Genomic DNA, 21,322 nt, shown 5'->3' on the forward strand with positions numbered 1-21,322 from the left:
CGAGCGATGATCATATTGCCGACGTCTCTTCGGCTTCAAAGAACTCATCGTCGCTGCTTGAATCCGAGGATCGTTCGGTTTCTTTCTCGTGGGGAGATTGTTTGTTTCCCTGCTTCAGCGCCGCAATCCAGTCTTCCATAGTTCTGATAAACTCTTCACCCAGAGCAACACTCCTTACCCCGTGTAAAATATCTTGTGCCGTATATCCAAACACATCCCTTGCCCCAGGATCCAGTTTCGACAAATCGAACCCCTCATCCAAAAACACCTTCAACGTCTTCATACTCCCCTTGGACGCAACACGATGTAAAATCGACTGCCCCACGTCATCACTTATGGTGTAATCCGCCCCCCTTCCCATCAACACCCCAATAACATCCACGCTCTCGTAATCAATCGCCTCAATTAGCGGGGTCGAGCCACCTATACTCTGTTGATCAATACGCGCGCCATGATCCAGTAGACAGGTCGCCATCTGCGCTCGATTACTCAAAGCGGCGCGGTGCAGCGCTGTTTTTCCTCGACCAGATGCGCCTGGAGGTAGAACAGCATTCACGTCCGCGCCGCCATCGATCAAGGCGATCATATAAGCGGGATCATCTTGATTCATTGCCGCGGTGTGCACGGGGGGCCAGCCGCCCCAGTCGCAGTAAGAAACGGATGCTTGAGCATTAACGAGCAAGCGCACACATTCAGGGGATTTGCTTCGTAACGCATAGTGCAATGGAGATGCTTTGAGTTTCGAGCAGATGTTCGGATCGGCATCATGACGCAGTAACTGGCCTACAATCTTCGCGTCACCCCGCTGAGCAGCCCATGATAGAGCAGTTCGATTCTCGTGGTCCACGGCGTCGACCTCCGCTCTGGAAGACTCGAGGAGTTCCTGAAGTTCGATGCGAAGGAGGCCGAGGAGGGATTTGTGGACAACGGAGAAACCCATTTCTTCGACTACATCGCCTGAGCCGAAGAGCCGTTTGAAGTTCTCTGCAAGGGGGGAGCTGTCGGGTTGTGTGAGAATGACGGTCCATGCTCTGTCCACGGCGGAGCTGCCTACGGCGTTTTCGATCGTCGGGTCGGCGCCGGCATGGAGGAGGAGGTCGCAGATTTCGGGGTGGCCGAAGTCGATGGCATACTGTGAGTCGTATTAGCTGCAAATTCTACAGATCCGGGGCACGGTCGCGTACGTGTAGAGCTGTGTTCCCGAAATTTGTGTGCACCTCATTAGGATGGGCGAGCTTCTTTGAGAGTATGTCCTGCGCGGCGAGCACATTACCTTGGGCGGCGAAGATGAAGAGTTCGGAGCGTTGGACTACGGGGCGTATTGAAATATGAATGGACATTTCGGAGAGGCTGTTGACGATGCCGAGGGAGACGGCGCGGGAGAAGTACCAGGAGGGGAAGTGGTAGGTGGCTTTGACACTAAAGGTGGTGTTGCGGATACAGGATGCCTTTGAGCATTTTTGTCGGCCTAGGGGTAGGCCAGAGTAACCCAAGAAGAGGCTTCCGAAGATGCCTTGGAATATCTTGGGCGTGTTGAGGGAGTATTTCTGGTGACACACGCAGCTACACCATGTTTTGCAGGAGCCTCGGCCGAAGCGAGAGACTGTCACGCCGATCTGAGAGATTGATGATTCCCGAGTGTTGATGGCGTTCATGTGGAACGCCATGTTCGGCGACAACTCAACCCAAGAGGTAACCCGTTTATTGACGGTTGCGTTGGCGGATCTGACCTCTTTCCATGTGTTATGGTGCGGGCCCTTGTCTCCAGATACGAATGATTGATTCATTTCTCGTGTCTTGCACAGTCCAGCTTGAGCGGTGTCGGCCTGCATCCTTTCGTTTGCAACCCTTGCGGCTCTCGTCGCTTGCGAAATGTCGAGAAGGGCCAGGTCGACTCTGACAAGTCCGGAAGCAGAGGCGATGGCTTTTCTCAGCTCCTCCCGTAGCGGGCGAATTTGTTGCAGGAGGAATGCGAGCTCACACAACTTTTGACGACGATGTGCTTTCGTCGCACGGCCTAGCAACGATGTCGGGTGCCCCAACGCGCTGAGATACCCTTGAGCCGCCTCATCGATGCGGGGAAGAATTTCTTCGAGATGGACGAGGATTCTTGAGATGGCAGGAAGCGGGCGATGCCGCTGACCATGTTCGACATCATCAGTATTACCTGTGCCGACAATGTCCGGGAGAAGGACTTTCAGATCGGTGACTTCGTTCTTTAGCGCAAGGATTTCATCCGGACAGTGGCCGGCTGATCTACGAATTTGCTCGAGTCTGGTGTAAACGGCGCTGAGACTGGCATTCAATGCGTCGACCGACCCCCTTTCCTGGTATTCTTCGAAGATCTTCGACATTGGTGCAAATTGATCGCCTGTGTCCTGCTGAACGCAAGTGGCCTGGACTCGCTGACGCACAGCTTGTTGAGCTTCAGCCTTATGCCAAATCTCGTCCGGCCCTTGCCCCGCCTGGTCTTGATGGAAGATGGCAGACTCCCCAAGCAGTGTTGGTCCAAGCTGCAAGCACAGTCTAATTTCTCATTGGATTGTAGATGTTGGAAAAATCCAGGGAAGTGGATTCAAATAATAGCCCAAGAAAGGAGGAGTACCTACTGGTAGGCAATGTACTGTTGTGTGAAATGTATCGCTCGCAATATCCAGTAACTTACAGTATGGGAAACCATTGATTGTACTGGGGAGGCGCTAGGACAAGGAAAGTAAAGGTCTTGAGAGATTCAGTTGGGCCGAGATTCGCAACCCAGACATCGCGACACTAGGGCCTCACCAGCCTGGTACCCAGCAATCAATGCGCGCGTGATGCGCCCGGCCAGCCAGTGCACGCAGCTGCAGGGCGCCGCTTTGCTCGATGGACCTTTCGGCACTGCAGCCATCTCAGATGCTGCTCAGCCGCCCTGCCAACGAAACAACTCACTCCCATGGGACCCGAAACTCCCATCAGGAGCCCAAAACGACCAACACAAATGGTGCCCGACGCATACACCTTCGCTTAGCTTGGGTCGTGTGTCAGTGCTCGGCTTTCTCATCCGCCTATATAGGAGAGCTTGTGACACTTTCCACGAGTTTTCAGCTTCGTGTTTCAAATCCAGGGCTACCTCTCACCATCACCGTCGCCAGGACGTTGACAATGACCGCAACACTATGTCGTGACGACCCAAAATGAGCTTCGGATTTAGCCTAGGTGACCTGGTCACCGTCCCACAGTTCGCATGGAACGTGTACCACACCTGCAAGAATTCGCCCTCTGAAGCTCGAGTCATGGCATCGGAGCTATTCGCCCTGTGTGGCATCCTACAGACCCTGGGCGACGGTAGGGTTCATTATATGCGAACGCTGGCAGAGTCCGAGAGGCTCCGACTACTATCGGCCTACAATGTGTGTCGCGATGTGCTCCAGGACGTCTCGACCACTCTGCGAAGGCATTCTGAGCTGATCAAGGACAACCCTCACCTCTTTGCGCGCCTAAAATGGGGCGCCGAAGACGTCCCAGCGTTGAGGCTGCGCATCATCTCTAGCACCTCGCTGCTAACTGCGCTTCAAAGCAGTAGACAGTCGTAAGAAACCGAGGGCCTCCGATTTTACTACGGACTAACATCTGCCTAGACTCTTGGAGTCCAGAATGGAGGGCAAAGTTGACGAAATCCTCGCGCGGCTGGGAGCGTCACCATGCGAGCGGATTCAATCACAATCAAGGCTTAACATGCTCGAGATTGAGGGCAAGGCGCAGCACCTCTTGTTGGCAAATGGGAATGAGACCAGCTTCGCGACATTACCACAACTACACCAATCCTCGTTCCCCCGGCTCGTCGCCTTCACCAAAGACACCCAGGCACCCGTGCTCTTACAGCCATCAGAGCTACGCCCCACATCATCTTCCCGACTACGTGTCTCACTCACATCGCCCTTCTCCCATTCCAAACCATCCACCGCCAAAGCGGACGCTCTCCCTCGTGCCGCCGCCGCCTCCAACCTCCGCAAACTCCAGCACCTTCTAGCTTCTGGCTATCCCGTCGACCATCTCGATAGTAACCATGGCTACACTGCTCTGCACAACGCTGGCATGTCCGGCTCCCTCACTACCCTCACCCTCCTCCTCTCGCACTGCGCCTCGGTCTCCACCCCGGACGTCAATGGCGCAACAGCCCTCCACCACGCCGCGCAGAACGGACACGTGGATGCGTCCCTTCTACTCATCCAGAACGGTGCCGAAATAGATGCGGTAGACAGCGCAGGACACGCACCACTGTTCTATGCACTGCAGAACGGACATCTCTCTGTCGCGAATGCCCTACTAGGGAGGGGTGCGAAGATGGGATTAGTGGAAGATAGGGAACGGACACATGATTATTGGGCGAGCAGACTTGCTCTGTACTTCGACAACGCCGGAGCCGATAAACGGAACTACCCACGACTCACGATTGGCGACAACAACCACGGGGATGAATGATGAGGGGTCGTTCCTCGGCAGGTTGACCTCGTCTCCTCCCGATGTCATCCACCACGACACCAGACAGAAGTCACACCATTATCACCTCCCCCCCTCCCCCCTTTGCCACTACGTCCCCCATCAGGATTTAAGGAGCGATGAGCCTCCGGGGTCATTCTCGCAACACCTTCCTTGGGTTCCCCGTGGATTGGGATTTGGGCGTTGAAAGAGAACTCTATGTGAGCAGAAGGGAGTGTAGGACTGGGGTAGTCAAGGTCAGAGTCTCTTTTGTTTCCCTTCTTTCTCTTTTCTTTCTTTCTTTCTTTCTTTCTGAGAAACCGAATTCGAGATATTTTTATCTACTTGGAGCCCATTGATTGCATGGACATTCCACTAAATCGCGTGGCTTAATGAGCTTCTTCCGCCACCTGACGCTGATGAGGGTCTGCGATGGTGCCCCGCGATACACCTGTAAAACCCCCTTGGTGCAAGAAACTGCTTCGTGGACTTTTAGTATAGCCCGCGTTCAGACTTATCCTTCGTTCCATCCTGTGGTCTTTCTTCCATCATGACAGATGAGCCCTTTCAACGCTTCGCCATGTCCTGCCGGCCCAAGTTATGCTGTTCTAGGTGCGAGGTTTAAAAGGCGTTCCAAAGCCCCCCTCTTTTCCAAGCATTCGTGATCGATTCATGTTCATTTGGTCGGCTAATGTAGTCAGTAAAGTCCCCAGCAGAATATATACATAGCTCGAGACCTAGCGTATAGACGGCGGATTTGAAACTTACCTAGGTAATATATTATTTTATATTGTGTTATATGATGCCGGGGATATCAGCTCGCCCATTCCATTTCATGTCTTTTAATGATATACCGGGCATTCGGCTTCACGTTTCTTCTTTCGGTTGATAACTCGACCTGCTACTACAAAACAAGAAGATGAGCTTTTGATGAAAAAAATATTAAATAGATCTAATTCTCTCCTTGTGCTTCGCACTTGTACCTGTTCTTTGTGCAATTCATCCATCTACCCGCGCAGTTACCCACACGTATATACTCCATAATTGACAATTTTCGTACGCCGTACCGGGTGAACTCGCGACGAGGACCTGAACGCCTTCCTTCCTTCTTCCCTGCCAGCCTAATCCACAGCCCCTTTTTGGCCCCGTATTTAGGACCTCGCACGCAAAATCATGCAGGGGTTTCCTGTCCCAACGGGCATCGGATATATCGAGGTCTGAGCTGTGGCGCATCCACACACACACCTTGCGCCGTCCGTACCTCCGTCGGTGCCTGGCTGTGCAAGCAATCCGAGTTTCCCCGGCCTAAGGACCTACTCTGCGGCTCGGCATGTCGCTGCTGTGTTATGACCTTGACGACCACACTCCAAAACCAACTTTGGACCGCGGGGGAACCATGAATTGCTCGCCTATGCAGAAAGCCAAAGCCAGAGTCATCTTCAAGCTAAATCAAGATCACATGTGCACTTCCGCACACCACACCAGTCCACTTCGTTATCACCATTCAAGCAAGCGAGCCGGTCTGACTGGTTGGTGAACTACCAGTGGAGTCGTCGCTTAATCTGCACGCGAAACAAGTATCGGATGAGAACGTGCGCAGGATCGTAGAGCGCATATTCGTTGAATCCAAGAACGCCACCGGAGTGGGTGTCGCTGTACGGGACGATCGTTTCCGGCTGTGAAAGCGTCAGGCGACAGAGATTAGCCACGCTCTTATTTCCGCGGGACGGATGTGACATGATCCGGGGCGAAGGGAAAATAAACAAAAGAAAATGGAAGAGGAGGGCTCGCTCCTAAACCACACACACATACCATCCAAGGCATCCCGTCACCCACACCAGGCTCTAATTTCCACCCAACTCGCTTCCACCTCGCTGGGCCGGTCCGCCCAAGTCCTTCGATGCACCTGTGTCGACCGCAAGACTGCTTGATGAGCTCGTGCCCGTTGTAGATGCTCGTCTGGGTCCGGATGCGCGACGCCCCGACATCGGCTTCGCAGAGAAGCAGAACCGCTTGTCCATCCCATGAGTCATACTTGCAGAAGCTGGCAGACTTGCTCGACGCGTCGGCGAGATAGATGCCGTTGCCGAACATGGTCCCGGTCCAGCTGGCACCATGTCGACGGATCTGCAGACCGAGGTCGAGGATGCCGAGGAGCGAGTCGAGTGGAGTGCCGTGCCACAGGAGGAATCTCATTTCGCCACACGGGTCGTCGAATTTCTTGGTCTCGATCCAGTCATGGTACGGGTTCGGTAGGTTGGCCTTCACGAAGACCCGGTAGATCTCCTGCAGCTCCAGGGTCAGGCAATGGATTCGGTGGCAGGAATTTTCAAGATAGCTTTGGAGCTGACGGAATTCAAGCGTGGAAGCATCGGTCAGGCGGCGGAAACCATGCCGCAAGGAGCTGTAAGCTTGGTAAAGCGGCTGAGCGAGGGCCTTGTACGTATTAAGCTGGAGCGATCCTCGGCAATGTATTGCAGTTGCCATGTTGGCAATCTCCCGCCGAGGCCAGAGGCAGTACAGGAATTGAAACTCAAGGAATAGGGCGTGGTAACTCGAGACCACTGGCGGACGGTCGTCCCCGGAGCAGAAAGGAATCTGGCTGCGGTATTGCGATGACAGCCTCAGGATAGTCTTCCAGTTGATAGTGGTACCGGATTCAAGATGTTTTCGGATACGATCTAAGGTCTTGAACGCCGAGAAGACGACCCACGAACTAATATGCTCAAATGGGGCGGTGAATGCTACCCATGATCCCGACGTGCTCGGGTTCTCGCTGCTGTTGCCACTCCTTAGAGGACCGCCAAAAAGTATGCGCTCCATCAAATCCTTAACCTCATCATTGATTTTCGCGTCAACCGCAGCATATTCTGGAAGCTTTTTAGGGCGTACAGTGGATTTCTGATAGTCTAGTTCGACAAACGTAAATCTTCCTTGTCGGCGCGACAGGGGTTCGTATCTTTTAGTCCACGTCGTAGAGGTTTTGTCCTGGAAGAGCCTGCGAAACTTAGATATGACAAGAGGGAGGTTTTTGGACTCCATTTCGATCTTTGCAAAGCCCTCCAGTCCGACACGGCCTTCTCGGGTCAAGAAGGAGTACATCTCAGTCTCAGGGTTGAACACGACCTATTGAACACGATGCAGTTAGCCACTCCACCTCGGTCAACAAATGCGACTGACGTACTTGATGCCTTCGGAAAAAGTTTATATTCTTCATAATGTCGGCTCGGAGGAGGTAAGCGTCGTATATCGACATCCTTGCGCGATCTGTCACGACAGTAGCATCGAGACCTGCTCTGGAATCCACGGGGACAAGGAGTTTCCCCCAATCCTTCACCTGGGTCCGAAAATAGCCATAGTGTGAAGTGCGTCTCGACCTTGGAGAGAACGGGCGTATGTATGCAGCGTAAAGGGCGTCAAATTCCATACGGGTTTGCTGGTACCTCTGACTTTCACCCAGGAAAATATCATAGGTCTCCCAGTCGGAGGTTATGCGGGGAAGGGGAACAGCTGGACGAGGTATCGGCTGCGTCGATGGAGCCGCGGCTGCGTCCTGGCTCGCTTCTGTAGTTGTTTCATCGTCAGATAGAGGGAGCGCGCACAATATGTCCAGGATCTCAGAGGCGGTTGTATGTCCTGCCTCAGCGTTCTTAGCGAGCTTCGCTGGGTTGACAGTCCCCGGCGGATCTGGAGCCCACAAGGGCTGCATGGGATGGCGTTCAGGCGATGATTCAAGTCAGAAAGGGAGATTCTGGTGAATATATGTTCTACCATGATCTCCGTCAAGAGGGGTCGTTACACAGCGAGCGATTCTTCAGCCTCATGCGGCATATGCTGATCTCGTCAGACTAGCGAGGGATATGTTGGTTAAGTTGAGGTGTTATGCAGATGTGAAATATAAAGTAGAAGAAGAACTCTACGACTTGAGTATTGAAGTAGTCACCATTCCATGAGGTTGGTAACTCGAATCCAGGGCGGAATTTGTACGTTGGACGTTCAGGATCTGGACCTGCCGTCACGAGACACGCCTGTCCTATTTCAGGCAGGCGCCAGCCGGGACAGCCTTCCTTCTGTTATTACCTTCCTTGGCGCCTTGTACGGGGACTTTGTTTCGCCTGGGCCAAAGTCAACCGGAGAAGGGAATACTCGGGACTGGTTGCTGCGGAGGATCTTGGGCTGGGAAAAGCTAAAGCCTGAGCGATGAATCATGGCGTGGGCAGCGAGCTGGCATAAATGATCAGCCTTGTCCCTGGTAGTCGACGAAGCAGAGCCCGTCTCTGCTCTCCCTGAGGAATGGCGGGGGTTAGTGGAGCCAGAGAGAGCGTTCCATGGCTGTCTGACAGTGTCAAATCTACAGGTCCTCGTTGCAAGGTGAAAGGGCCAGAAGGGCCAGAAGGGCGTACAAACTGACCTGAAGCAGGCTCAGACGCGACGTCGTCACTGGTGGAGCTAGTAGCCATTTAGGCAGCTGCGTAATGAGCTAAACCACTTTCGGACAATAGTGACGAGGAGTTGTTGGATGAGCCCCGCTTCCCCGCTCTCGGCTATTCTTGCCATGCTCCCCTTAGCTACGAGTATCTCGGTACCGAGTACCCAGTACTCCGTGAAAGAAGCCAGATCAGGCTTGTAGTCGGCTTAAAAGCTCAGTTTTAACCTTAACATTGGATAGGTAAACGCCCCCTCAAGTTGTTGTATAACATACCTAAACTTTTTAAGACTTTTGAGCTTATCATGCGCTGGAACCCAGCCATTCGAGAGGATTCTTCATGCACCGCCGAATATCTCCTGTTACTCTAAGCCAGCGAGTCTTCCTGTTGATTCTTCGACTCTAAGCCCTAAATTCATCTCACCGACCATCCAATCTAACGCCACCTTCTGCAATGACTGCCGGCTCCTCATATGACCAGTCTCGCATCATCGACCAAGAGATTCGAGGGTATCGTGGATTCATTCACCTACCCTATCAGATTGAAGACCACTTCCCCTTCCTTCCCAATCTAACAAAATCTGCGCAGAATGGATGTCACATGTGTGCTTTCATCAAACAGGTCGTTCAGAGTTACTGCGAGTCAGACCCTGCTCTCGCAGTGCATTTTCAAAAGGGGAAAAACAGATTCAAGAACCGGCCTCAGCAAAAATCCAAAAAGCTGCGCCTTGTATTATCTGAATACCTCTTGCGCGGCTCAAAATGGTTGCGAGACATATGTATAGCGGAACCCTCCTGGATCTGTGGCCAGGTTTACCTCGAGGGTACTGTCAGTGTGATCACGATAGAAGTGGACGCAGATTTGGTAAGTCATCATGAGATTGTTGATGGCCAAAGACTGGCTAATTTTGGAACCCCCGCAGAATTCTTGATAGCGTTTCCGAAAAGGGTTGCCCTGACGACCCAATCACTGGAATTGATGCATCAGTGGATAAGTACATGCGTGGACTCCAAATCAAGCGAACACGGAGGTTGTTCGAAATCGAAGGAAAATCTGGGCCCATTGCGGCTTCTCGAGGTGATGGATGACGACACAGTCCGGCTGCTCAAGACGGAAGGAAAGACGTTGACTTATGCAATCTTGAGCTATTGTTAACGACATGGAGAAAGTCCGGCTTCGATGATACGCAATGACGTCCCAATATATCCAGCGTCAGCTCTCAAAAGAGAGTGATGGACTGATCGCTCTATCGGGAGTGGCACAGAAGTTTGGAATTTACTTTGGTGCAAATGACCAGCACATGCTTGGACTCTGAAAGAACGATTTATGTCATGGCATATGCTGGAGTGCCTGGCGTGGCGAGGAGCAGCGTGTATGGCCGCCGACAAAGTCTCTATCATTCCCTTCTTGGTCGTGGTGTTCAATGCAGAGATCCCTGCTTTGGTCTGACGGATCCGGCTCCCTTCCTTGCGCCGACCTGCTTGAAACGGTCAAGTCTTCTGGTGTCAATAGTGAGTACACGAAGCTCCTGTTCGACGCTTGGCTGTTCCCAGCAACTCTACTAGAATTCAGGCTCCCGAATGGTCTGGAGATGCACATCTATCTTGACGCAGAAGAGGAGGAAAGTGGCAATTTCACGGCTCACGGTGGACAAATGGCAGTTGTGGTGACAGCAGATCTTGCCGATGGCAGCGATGAAAAGCAATGGAGGACATCACCTGCAAAGGTCCCCCATGAAGTATACGGTCTCGTGATGGAAAATGCTGGAGCTTTTCACCGCGGCTTTCCAGAGTACCGCCGGATGGGAACCTTTAATGTTATGCGTGACTGGCAGATGGAAGTGGACTCAATCAAGATTGATGAGGGCGCGGCAACGCCCTTCTTCGAGCAAGTGTACGCGTCTCGATGCACGATTGCCCTAGTTTGATGGGGGTGACTGCGCTCTCACTGAAAGGGGAATCTAGTGACTAGAAATGGACAATAAGGAAACTGCGCTGGGGCAAGGAGTCGCATCGTCTCGGTCTAGACTCTATAGCTCCTGGCGGCCTACCCTAGCGCTAAAGCCATTCGAAGTACATCCCTCAGCCACGACGCACCGCCGTGCTTGCCTTGGTCGAATTCCTTCGCTCGCCAGACAACAATCCCATCAGGACGAACCAGGACTGCGCCAGAGCTATCTACACCACGCTGAGAAGCCCATTTTCCTTTTACGTCCTTCCAGAGAGACTCGTCACTGTCTGTCTTTTCACTCGCATCCGAGATTGCGATCAAGGCCACCAGACCACCTCCTGCGTCCGCCACGGCTGTTTTCCACAAGCCCGGGCGCGAGGTGATCAGAATGAATCCGTCATACTTGACCATATCTCTGGTTGACAACCTCTCCTTCCCCTTCTCCAGCCACGCATGCGGTAAGTGATGTCCCGGAATGGTCGACGGATGGTAGTACAATAAATCCAACTGGCCACCGTCCTTGAGCTGTCCGTCGTGATTCGTCTCCTTGCCTTCTCCATTGACATCTAGGTCGGGATAGAACCAGCCAATCTCCGCCCCAAGGGCATGAAACTCGTCGTCAAGAATCTTCTGTGCACGGTGGACTGCCTTTCGGCGTGCAGCGCCGTCTGTGTTTGCGGATGCCATGTCGAAGAATGCATCCATATTCGCCACGTTTTCAACTTGGCTATTTTCAGTAGAGACGCCGATCGCTTTATCCATCACTAGTCCGAAAGCACGCAGATTATGCAATGCACAGTCTCGTACGCGTTGCCCGATAGGACGGCGCTCGGAGTCGTATATGTCGAGCAGCGCATTGCAATCCCCATCATGTCGAAGAGATGACGGGATCCCGTTGATGGCAAAATTCAACTTCCACACCAGGTTATCCACGTCTTGAATGCCTGTATTAAGACCCAGTGCTCCCCAGGGAGGAATCCGGTGTGCGGCATCTCCGACCAGGAATACCCGGCCTGTGGATTTCTTACTCCGGTATCGTGAAGCGCACAGTGCATTGACATACCAGTGATTTATGGATAACAGCTCAACTTTCAGGTCAGGAATTTGCAACGTATTGTGCATTCGTTTCAGCATCGCCGACTCATCGAAGCGTTTTGGGTCTGCCGGGTTGAGACCGCATGCAAAGAGCCATTCCTCCGTCTCGGTCGAAATGGGATAAGGACCCAAGTGGTAGAGGTATCCTGACCCGATAGTGCCACCCAGCTTCGGGTTGACGAACCAGGTAATGAAGTTGCGGATGTCCGGGTGTTGAAGGGATAAGGGAGCCCGAATGTGAGCGGATACCATGTCGACAATGTCCCGTTCGCCCTCCCATCCAATGCCTAGGTCATCTGTCAGTCTGCGACCCCCGTCGGCGACAATACAGTATTGTACTTTGACTGTCGCTGGCCCCTCGCCTTTCCCTAGAGAAGTGATGATGACGTGGCCATCAGCTTCTTCGACTTTTGTAACTTCGGTATTGTAAAAGATCCCCTTGAGATTCAATTCCAGCGCCCGCTTCTGCAATATCGGTTCGAGTCGGATTTGTGGCATGGTGGAATACTGACAAGGCGAGACAGAGGCATATTCTTCCTCATAGGCTCCGCCACCCCAGGAGTCGCGGCTGACGATTTCCCTCCCATTGGGTCCAAAGCTGGTATACCAGGCCGTCCTGCTGACCATGTCCAGTGGAGCGCGTTGCTTGGTCAGCTCCTCTTCGATGCCCATGTGGCGCCATATTTCCACTGTGCGATGATTGTATCCGCAAGCTTTCGGGTGGATGGATGTTGAAGGATACCGTTCAAACAGTACGTGAGGGATGTTACACAGCGAAAGTAGGATCGAGGCAGATAGGCCAGTAGGGCCCCCTCCAACGATAGCGACAGGGTAAGTTATGGAAGAATCAACATCTAGAGAACCCATGGCTGGCGTAAGATCAAATCATTTTTGGGAGCATCAAAGTCGGTGCTGAGGGTTGTAGAGCACCGAAGGTGATGATATAGGCTTCCCCAGGGGTTGCTTCACCGTCAAATTCTTCCGTCAGACAACGTAATCAAGCTCGAAATCCCGGAGTTGAGGAGGTTGTGAGATATGTGATTACGGCGCCGCGCATCAATCAGGCCGTGTGAGAGCGTCAGGGCGTAAGGTCGTAAAGATGACTCTCAGGCCCTCGAAGCCGAGCGTGCATCCGAGGGCTTATGTACGTCCTCAGCCTGCTGCCTGTAGTTGTTGGCTACTCGGGATTTGAATTCAGTCGATCTTGTTGTGCAGCACGACGACGACAAGTGGCCTGAGCGGAAAGGAGTCGAGAGCCGTGATTCGGGGCGACTTCGGCAGGAACTAAATTTCACCCCCAAGAAAAACTTCCCGAATTTCTTCTCGACATGGCCAACAATGTTAAACGGTGCCTTAAGGCCCTAGAAGGTGGAGCTTTGGGCGGAGAAGAGTAGGTTTTGGGCCAACGCGGTTGAGGGCAAGACGAGTTTGAAGGCCAGGTTCATGGCTTTGCGGTGTCATGGCGGCATCAAAGAATGATATCACCATGAGGGACTTCGCTCTTACGACCCTCTTAGCTCTAATCGAAAACTACCACTCGTTCAACCCAGACATCACTGTCCCGACCTACGCATACCCGACACATCTCGAATTCAGCCAACAGGTCGCTCGTGGCCGACCGTGCGTGTACCGTCTTGACCGCACCGTCATCCAAGACAGCCATGCCACCGACAAGGGAGGAGCCAGAGAAGAAACCGATGACCGAGACATGGATGAGTTCCTCCAGAGTGACGAGGAGAAACAAAACCCTTCGTTCCTGAACGACATCAAACGTCGACGTCTCCTCCGGGAAGAACAGCGGTCCATCCTGTCGGCGCCGTGCTGGAGCTGGACGAAGAAGAGCCTCTGTGAACTCGTGCAGGAAGAGGTCGAGGTCGCTGTGACGCCGGACGGGAGGGCAGATGCGCTTTACTCGCTTCCTCGGCGGAGACTTCGACCTCAAGTACAGGGACATGCTTTGGACGACGAAAGTGGGAAGCAAAGAGACGGTCATGTTGATGGTCATGGTGGCGGAAGCGGACAAGCAGGAGTCGATCAGCAAGATGGGAGTGAATGCGAACTCGGGGACGAAAGTGAAACGGAACCAGAACCAGAACCAGAACAAGTCTTTCTTCAACCCGCCACGACATCCATGACGCTTTCCGCACTCATCGACAGGCTCTGTGCTTCTAATACATCGCCATCGCCAGTTTACTACCTCCAATCGCAAAACTCCAATCTGCACTCCTCCCCCCTCTCATGCCTACTTCCTTCGTTACCACCGACGCCTCCACCCTTCTCCGGCGCCGTGCTCGGCGCCCCAGAAGCCGTGAACCTGTGGATCGGCAACGCTTCGTCCGTGACCAGCACGCACCGCGACCCGTACGAGAACATCTACCTGGTAGTCAAAGGGCGCAAGCGGTTCGTGCTGTTCAGCCCCGTCGAGGAGGTGTGTTTGCACGCGCAGATGGTCCGGACTGGGCGGTGGCAGTGGATGTTTGTTGATGATGACAACGGGGAGAAGGGAGAGTTTGAAGTCGTGATGGACGACGACGATGACGATGGCAATGACCACAATGACAACGACAACCGCATTCCCTGGATCCCCGTCGACCCGCTCCGTCCCCCACCCGCCATATCTCAAAAGTACCCGTACTACAGACACGCGCGGCCTCTCAGTGTGACTGTCTCCGAGGGAGAAATCCTGTATCTCCCCGCAGGCTGGTTCCACCATGTTTCTCAGGAATGCGGAATCTGGGGGGGCCATGAGGAGGGCGACCACGACGATGGAACCGCGACGGTGGCGCCGTGCATAGCGGTCAACTATTGGTTCGATATGGACTACTCGGGAGAAAAGCATGTTATGAGGGAGATGGTGGGCCGGTTAGTTGAGAAAACCCGGATTGCTACTGAAAACGGATGAACCTGACTTGGTCATAATGTCTTCAATCCAAAGTTCATTTTCTATTCCAAGGCCAACGAGGGCAGCTCAGCCAGAGGTCCTGGGAGCCGGCCTCGACTAGGAGGAACTGCCAAAGAACGTTTAGTGCGAAACTCCCTTTGCTCTCGTTTATCCCATCTCCGTTCCGACTGGGCTCATTTTCTTCTTTTTTGTTCACTCGGTACCGCATCAGAGGGCTCTTTTTCTCATCTCATTACCGGGTCATGATCTTGCCAGGCCGTCCTGAATGGAAGAGCACGTACCCAATTTAGTTCACTCCCTCAAGCTTCTCCAAGATGGATGGGAAGTGCTCCCATTCGTACATGATCTCGACGCAGTTGCACTGTTCCCGGAGAACTTGGGCCATCTGGTTCATCTTCTCCTCACCATCCTCCAACTTGTACACTCCGACGTACCCGATGCAAGGGATGCCAGCACGCATGGCGGCGGTGGCACCACTCTTGCTGTCTTCAACAGTGATACACTCATGTGGCTGGACGCCGAGCTGCTCACACGCAAAGTGGTAGATCTTGGGGTCAGGCTTGCTGGAAGGCGGGTTGAGAGAGGTGGCGGCGCTGTAGACGTGCTGGTTGGGGAAATAGTGGTCGATCTTGACCTTCTCGAGAGAGGCAACAACGCGGGGTTTGGCAGAGGTGCTGACAACAGCCATGGGGTATCCGGCCTTGTGCAAGCGCTCCAATTGCTCAGGGGCACCAGGGCATGGTTGACACTTTGCCGAGAGTTTGGCGGTGACGGCTCCGAGCTCCTTGTTGACATATTCCTCGAGCTGCTCCGCGGGCATCGAGAAACCGTGCTTGTTCTGGAGACCGACCATCATACCACGGAAGTTCTGGCCGACAAAGGTCTCGAGGAGGCCATCGACCGTGTAGCGATGGGGAACGTTGTACATCTCGAGGAGTTCATTCGTGAGATCGGTGCAGGCCTCGAAGGCGAGACGCTCAGACAAGCAGAGGGTGTTGTCGCAGTCAAGGAGGACGTACTTGACCTGTAGGAAGACATATTGTCAGTCGCTATCGCAGACTCTGTTTGTGTGACAGTGGCGAGCAAAGGAGCGGTCAACTGCATCTGTTTGGCCATGGTGGGGTAGAGAGGAACAGAAAACTTACTTTGCCCATGTTGACGGTGATAATCAGCGAATCTGAGTCTAGAATAACAAAAGGAGAGAGATGAAGAGTAAGTCTATAAGTTGAGGATGAAAGAAGAAAGCTACCGCAAAGGCAGTTGGTGTTTGGAGAGTGAAGGGAGGATCGTCAGAGCGCCAGAGTGGGATGTGACAGTCTGATAAGTTTTTGTTTATGGGAGAAACGGTGACGGCGATCGGGCAGCGGCGGGCAACGATTGGCGGTGGGCAGTGACTGGCGATTGGTGACTAGTGGGGGGAGGCACCCTTGGGGCGCCAGGGGCACCTAAGGCGGGAGGGTGAAGCTGGGGAAGCCGCCACAGCCACTCAAGAGCTGAGGATATTTAGTAAGGGAGAGCACAAGGGGCGGCAAGGGGCGCCCTGGTGGCTCTTTGGCTTTAGGCTCTGGGCTGGTGGGCTGGGTGGGCTTTGGCGGTGCGGCGTGGGTGTCAGCATTTCCACTGGTTCAACAGCTTGACCATTGGCCTGGCGCTACGTCATATGCCTCCCAATCTTTTCCTTCTCGTCAACAGCGTATCAACACGACCACGTGAGACCTCTGCCCAAGATGGCGGTGAAAGATATACCAAGCAAAACATTATGAGAGCTCCATTCTCGGTGCTCTTGCGACACTATTTCATCTAGCTTATCTTCCCGCTCACCTTCCGGGTGGCAGGTCCTCCAGCCTGCACTGTTCTAGACCTTCTCAGAGCCCAGTCGAGCTCTTTCACCGTAGTCCCGGAAGGCTGATACCTGCAGCCCGGAGCATCACTTGCTTTTATCGTGACCTGGACCATATGGCTGTATCTCCCCAAGAGGAAACATTTCCACCTTGGGGTCCGTGAGGCGCACCGAGTGACCTGAGAAAAGTACCTTGCCTGTGTCGGAGCGCCTGGAGATGGGGGGTCTCTTCACATGACCCGAGAATGGTCCATCCTGCTAGCAGTCCGTCGTTTGCTGGAGCATGAATGCTTCATTTCGGTCGCGAGGCGGGCATTTTCTCGTTGGGAGACCAGCTCAAGAGCCCCTTCCGGGCGTGTTCTGTTCATCCGCAACCAACCAGTTTGCTGCGGGAGATTGTGCATCTTTGAGACTCGATCGACCTCTTTGCTTCTTGAGGTCTTGAGCCCGGTTTCGGCTTCAGTAGCCTCTTCTGGCACCTCTTCCACCTCGGTAGCCACCAGAGTCTGGAAGTCTTTCTCCTCGCCTCCACTCACCGCTTGGTATATTGCCTGAGCCGCCAAAGTCGCCTCTTGAGCCATAGCCATTGAAGCTTCCCCTGCTGCTCAGACCGTACCCGCCTCCTCGTACTCTCCCGTAGCCATTCTCTCTGGAACCTCCCCTGCCACTGACGCTTCCTCGAGAAACTACGGAGCCATCGCTCAAGGGAGGAAACACAGCGCAATCGATAAAGTCTCCTATGACAAACCGCGCATCTTCGAGTGTCTTGCTCGCGTCATCTCCTTCCAGCTGAACGCGGCCACCGCCGCCGCCTCCACCGCCATCACCACCACCATTGGAGTACTCTGGCGCCGACACAACGACGCTCCCTATCTCTCTGCTCAGGTACCTCCCTCGCCCCTCGCTTTCTAGTCTTCCACCACCACCGCGGCTGGCATGGACATCGGGGTAGACTAGTCGGAAGCTCAGTCGCGTTCCAACAGCAGGGTCCGGCAGGATCTGCGGCAGCGCCTGCGTCAACAGAAGCGCAAGCTCTCTTAAGGTACAGCTCATCCAAGTGTAGATTTGCAAGTGGGCAGGTAGATGAGGGTGCGGATTTGAGGGAGCCGGCACGGGGAAGTCGGTCAGGCTGTGGAAAGCGGAGGCTCGGTAGCAGAAATTCAACAAGAACGGCGTGGTGGTTTGTCGATCAACGGTGGTCTTTGGAGGTTGAGGGGTCGGCGAGCGCGACATCGTGGGAGGTCGATTGGTGACTCGGAGGAATCTATCGCAGGGAGGACCGGAGAAGAGAGGATAGAGCAAAGAAATCTTTTGTGGGAGCGTGCTTCCTCAAATTTGTCTCCAGGCCAAAGTGCGCCCGAGGGGTGAAGAGGATATGTGGTGACAGAGGCAGAAGCAGTTCATGAACTGTAACTAATCAATGCAGCTGGTTGAGGTGGGACAGAGTATATGAATGAGGTCATGTGATATCCTCTCTTATATTTCTTCACGACAATATCCAATAGGTGCAGAGGAGGAGTTATGACAATAATACGATGATAGACGCGACTTTTCTGCACTCTCTCTGGTGGCGGGCGCAGCCGCGGCAATACGAGGTACGTGTACCACGTACCAAGAGGAGGTAATTACCTAGTACGCAACTAGGACTTGTAAGGAGTGGGGAGGGACAAGAGGAGTGACTACGCTCAACTTCGGCTCAGCATCTGCTCGGACAGTGTGCCACCCTTTCAACATTTACGGAGGTGTCTGGATCTCATCGAGCTGAACCATGCTTGACTTGATCGGCCCTTGATCCGTGTCTTTGGCGACCGGGTACATGGTCCCTTCCTGCCTCTCATTAAGCCTCTTCTTTATCCTCTACCTGAACGTCCACCACAGCCCGGACATCACACCCTTTGTGCTCCCACAACCCCCGGTCAATGGGACTTGGGAACAAAGTCCCAGCCCCTCTCTTCGGCCTTGCAAGAATCAACCCTGACCTGCAATGCATGCACAGTCCCTGGGCCACGTCTTTGGTGTTGGGGCAGCGTACGGCGTACGGCGTACGGCGAGATGAAGCTGGTCGGCGCCAGTACACACGATCAAAAAAACTCTCTCTTTGTTCTGGACAAGTCTGATGATCAAGATTTTCATGCCGGTGAAATCCGCGTGTCTTCAGCCGTCACAGGGCGCTGCCGTAGAAGAATGAAAAGGTCGCTTCGAGCGGCTCAAGCGAATAAGGATAGTATAGCTCGCCATTCGTCCACCCAGTACGAGGCAGTTGAAACCAGCCAAAGGTTCCATACGGCGACCCAGGGCCATCGGATCGTGAAAACACTCATCACCGACAAACAGCACGCATCTCAGGACGTGACAGCAAGCTCGTCCAGTTCAGTTTTCTTCCTCGCCGTGCTCAACAGCATCCTACTGAACCACTCCTCTCCATCGGGATGCATGAGGTCCGTGTACAGAAAGCCCCTCAACACCGTCCTCACCTCATCCCACGCCGCCATTCCGAGCTTCACGGCCTTGGTCGCAAAATGGGTCATGAACCAACAACCGCTCTCTTCCGGCTTCATGTCCATGGACCATTCCGCGCTGGCGCCCACGTACAGCGCCCACAAGCGCGCGTTCTCGTATCTTTTGTACTCGGGGGACTCGGGGTTCATGCACTCGCTCAGCTCGAGCAATTCTCGCATGTTGAACAGGATGGTGGATGTGGCGTCGAAGAGTCGCACGCCGCACACGGTCGCGTTGAAGGAGATGGATCGGATGTATAGCAGCATGGCCAGCGCGATGTAGCCCTGGCATAAGGTGGGGTGGATGAGATGTGCAGGAGAAGGAGGAGGATGATGATTAGGATGAGGCGGATTGGCAACAACGTGATGCCTTGCTTTTGCCTCGAGGAAGAAATTCACAAGCCGCCCCTGGTGCAGGTACACCCGGACGAGCAACCAGCCCATCAGCGAGGTCGAGTGACGGGCGGACTCATCGTCGGAGGAGCCGGTTTGGAACAGCCAGACCACGAGGCTCTCTCGTCGCTCGATGAACAGTGTCCGAAGTCCTGGATTGTCGACGATCGACGGATCCAAAAAGCGGTCATTTACTCCAGACAGGTCTGGGAGGTAAGGTTGCGCCGCGTCAACCACCGGCTGCAGCCTTCTGGGGAGCCATTCGTTCACGTCGAATATGGGTCTGCAAAGGAACATCGAGGATCGGTGTATGTCGTGATAGATGACGTACAGCAGCAAGCTGACATCCAGCTTATCTCCATCGTGCTCAAAGTAATGCCGCAACATGGTGAGATGGGCCCCCGTGCTGGCGCGGTTGCCGCTCAGTGCGTCCGCGCCCAGGAGGAGGTTGATATGCCAGTAGAGCTGTCCGCGACGGACAACCTTGCCACCGGCGGCAGTGGTGAGACGTTTCCGCAGCACGGCGATGCTTTTGGTCCGGTAATAGACAGCTTGCTTCTGGATGGCGGGATTGAGTGACACCACAGCGGCCTCTGTGGCGCAGCTTGCGATAAATCCCGGACCAGCACCTTCGTCTCCCAGACCATCGATCCCGTCGCCCAGCCCGTCGATGCAGTCTCGCCAATCCCGCCACGCGCTGGCACTTGTCATCCATTTGTGCCTGGTGGTGTGGTAGAGCGTCGGGATGACGAAGTCGCGGTGAAAGCTTAGCATATCGTTGGCGGTGGGCGTGATTTCGACCGCGTAGGCACCAAAGGGGTCTGAGTTGCCTTTGCCTAGAATCGTCATGAGGGATTGTGGTTGGAATGGTGCTATTTTCATCTCGTGCGTTAACGTTGCTAGATCAGGTAGTTCGGACTCCTCCTCCTCATGCTCCTCGTTGATGAGCGACCGAATCGCGATCTTCGCACACGCTCGTTGACGGCTCTCACCTTCAGAGCCTGCCGCTTCTGGACCTTGCGCAGGTCTGGCAGGTCTGGCCTTTGTTGTTGGCCGGGTACTATCGAGTACGGGCACCTCTATCGAAGCAGGCTCCTTGGCTTTCACCGACGGCTGGGCGTCAGACAAGGGGGCTTTTATCGAAGCCCGCAGAGCTCGCATCTCTTCTTGCCGTTTCCAATTGCGATATTTGTTCTGGACGTGGGAGAAGACTTTTCGCCGATTGGGCGAGGCCTTCATCTGCCTGGCACTGTGGTTGACGAACAGGAAATCGCCCTCGAAGGGCCTTTCGGCTGGCATCTTTCTCTTTCTTCGGAGGGACCAGGTCTCGGGCAGAACCAATGGTGCATGTAGCACACACACAGTGTTAAGAACATTTACACCAAATCGAAGCTCTCTCTATACCTTCGGGGTTTGGTAGTGGAATTCATAAACGAGGGAGTCCGGGCCAGTGGGTGATGGACGTCGACTCAGCGTTTCTCTCTGTACAGAAACACGAAGCTGCCAACCCACATCCAAGTCTCGGCCCCCATGGCAACAAGCTTTTCCCCCGCAGCCTGGGGGACTGGCAATATGACAGATGGGAGGATTGGCCCTTTAACCAAGGTAGGCTGGTATAGGGAGCACGCGTGGGAGGCGGAAGAAACGCAGCCCCAGAATCCTTCCTCCAGGAAATCCGTGACGGACTGACAGGAAGACGCTGCTGTGGTTGGCCGCTGAGTAATCTGCCAAAGTGCGACTGCTGACGACCTGTTCCCTT

General features: G+C 54.0%; 9 protein-coding genes across 9 annotated transcripts; 3 read left to right on the forward strand and 6 right to left on the reverse strand.

The window, feature by feature from the left end:
* Positions 1-10: 10 nt before the first annotated feature.
* Positions 11-2,354, reverse strand: A1O5_10355 (uncharacterized protein; the record flags this gene model as incomplete). Its single annotated transcript, XM_007750931.1, has 2 exons — positions 11-1,132; positions 1,185-2,354. The coding sequence occupies 2 exons, from the start codon at positions 2,352-2,354 to the stop codon at positions 11-13; spliced, it is 2,292 nt and encodes a 763-aa protein (XP_007749121.1).
* An 819-nt stretch (positions 2,355-3,173) lies between these two features.
* Positions 3,174-4,461, forward strand: A1O5_10356 (uncharacterized protein; the record flags this gene model as incomplete). Its single annotated transcript, XM_007750932.1, has 2 exons — positions 3,174-3,568; positions 3,618-4,461. 2 exons carry the CDS (start codon positions 3,174-3,176, stop codon positions 4,459-4,461), a joined length of 1,239 nt encoding a protein of 412 aa, XP_007749122.1.
* Positions 4,462-5,996: 1,535 nt separating this feature from the next.
* Positions 5,997-7,714, reverse strand: A1O5_10357 (uncharacterized protein; the record flags this gene model as incomplete). Its single annotated transcript, XM_007750933.1, has 3 exons — positions 5,997-6,134; positions 6,271-7,584; positions 7,643-7,714. 3 exons carry the CDS (start codon positions 7,712-7,714, stop codon positions 5,997-5,999), a joined length of 1,524 nt encoding a protein of 507 aa, XP_007749123.1.
* Positions 7,715-10,476: 2,762 nt separating this feature from the next.
* On the forward strand, positions 10,477-10,812 carry A1O5_10358 (uncharacterized protein; the record flags this gene model as incomplete). The annotated part of the gene is made up of 1 exon (XM_007750934.1): positions 10,477-10,812. One exon carries the CDS (start codon positions 10,477-10,479, stop codon positions 10,810-10,812), a length of 336 nt encoding a protein of 111 aa, XP_007749124.1.
* Positions 10,813-10,931: 119 nt separating this feature from the next.
* Positions 10,932-12,797, reverse strand: A1O5_10359 (uncharacterized protein; the record flags this gene model as incomplete). The annotated part of the gene is made up of 1 exon (XM_007750935.1): positions 10,932-12,797. One exon carries the CDS (start codon positions 12,795-12,797, stop codon positions 10,932-10,934), a length of 1,866 nt encoding a protein of 621 aa, XP_007749125.1.
* Positions 12,798-13,389: 592 nt separating this feature from the next.
* Positions 13,390-14,832, forward strand: A1O5_10360 (uncharacterized protein; the record flags this gene model as incomplete). Its single annotated transcript, XM_007750936.1, has 1 exon — positions 13,390-14,832. One exon carries the CDS (start codon positions 13,390-13,392, stop codon positions 14,830-14,832), a length of 1,443 nt encoding a protein of 480 aa, XP_007749126.1.
* A 286-nt stretch (positions 14,833-15,118) lies between these two features.
* On the reverse strand, positions 15,119-15,986 carry A1O5_10361 (phosphoglycolate phosphatase; the record flags this gene model as incomplete). Its single annotated transcript, XM_007750937.1, has 2 exons — positions 15,119-15,856; positions 15,978-15,986. The coding sequence occupies 2 exons, from the start codon at positions 15,984-15,986 to the stop codon at positions 15,119-15,121; spliced, it is 747 nt and encodes a 248-aa protein (XP_007749127.1).
* Positions 15,987-17,131: 1,145 nt separating this feature from the next.
* Positions 17,132-17,905, reverse strand: A1O5_10362 (uncharacterized protein; the record flags this gene model as incomplete). Its single annotated transcript, XM_007750938.1, has 1 exon — positions 17,132-17,905. The coding sequence occupies one exon, from the start codon at positions 17,903-17,905 to the stop codon at positions 17,132-17,134; it is 774 nt and encodes a 257-aa protein (XP_007749128.1).
* Positions 17,906-19,014: 1,109 nt separating this feature from the next.
* A1O5_10363 (uncharacterized protein) lies at positions 19,015-20,862 on the reverse strand (the record flags this gene model as incomplete). The annotated part of the gene is made up of 1 exon (XM_007750939.1): positions 19,015-20,862. The coding sequence occupies one exon, from the start codon at positions 20,860-20,862 to the stop codon at positions 19,015-19,017; it is 1,848 nt and encodes a 615-aa protein (XP_007749129.1).
* Positions 20,863-21,322: the final 460 nt, after the last annotated feature.

The sequence above is a fragment of the Cladophialophora psammophila genome (genome assembly GCF_000585535.1).
Source record: "Cladophialophora psammophila CBS 110553 chromosome Unknown aczJe-supercont1.19, whole genome shotgun sequence".
NCBI lineage: Eukaryota > Fungi > Ascomycota > Eurotiomycetes > Chaetothyriales > Herpotrichiellaceae > Cladophialophora > Cladophialophora psammophila.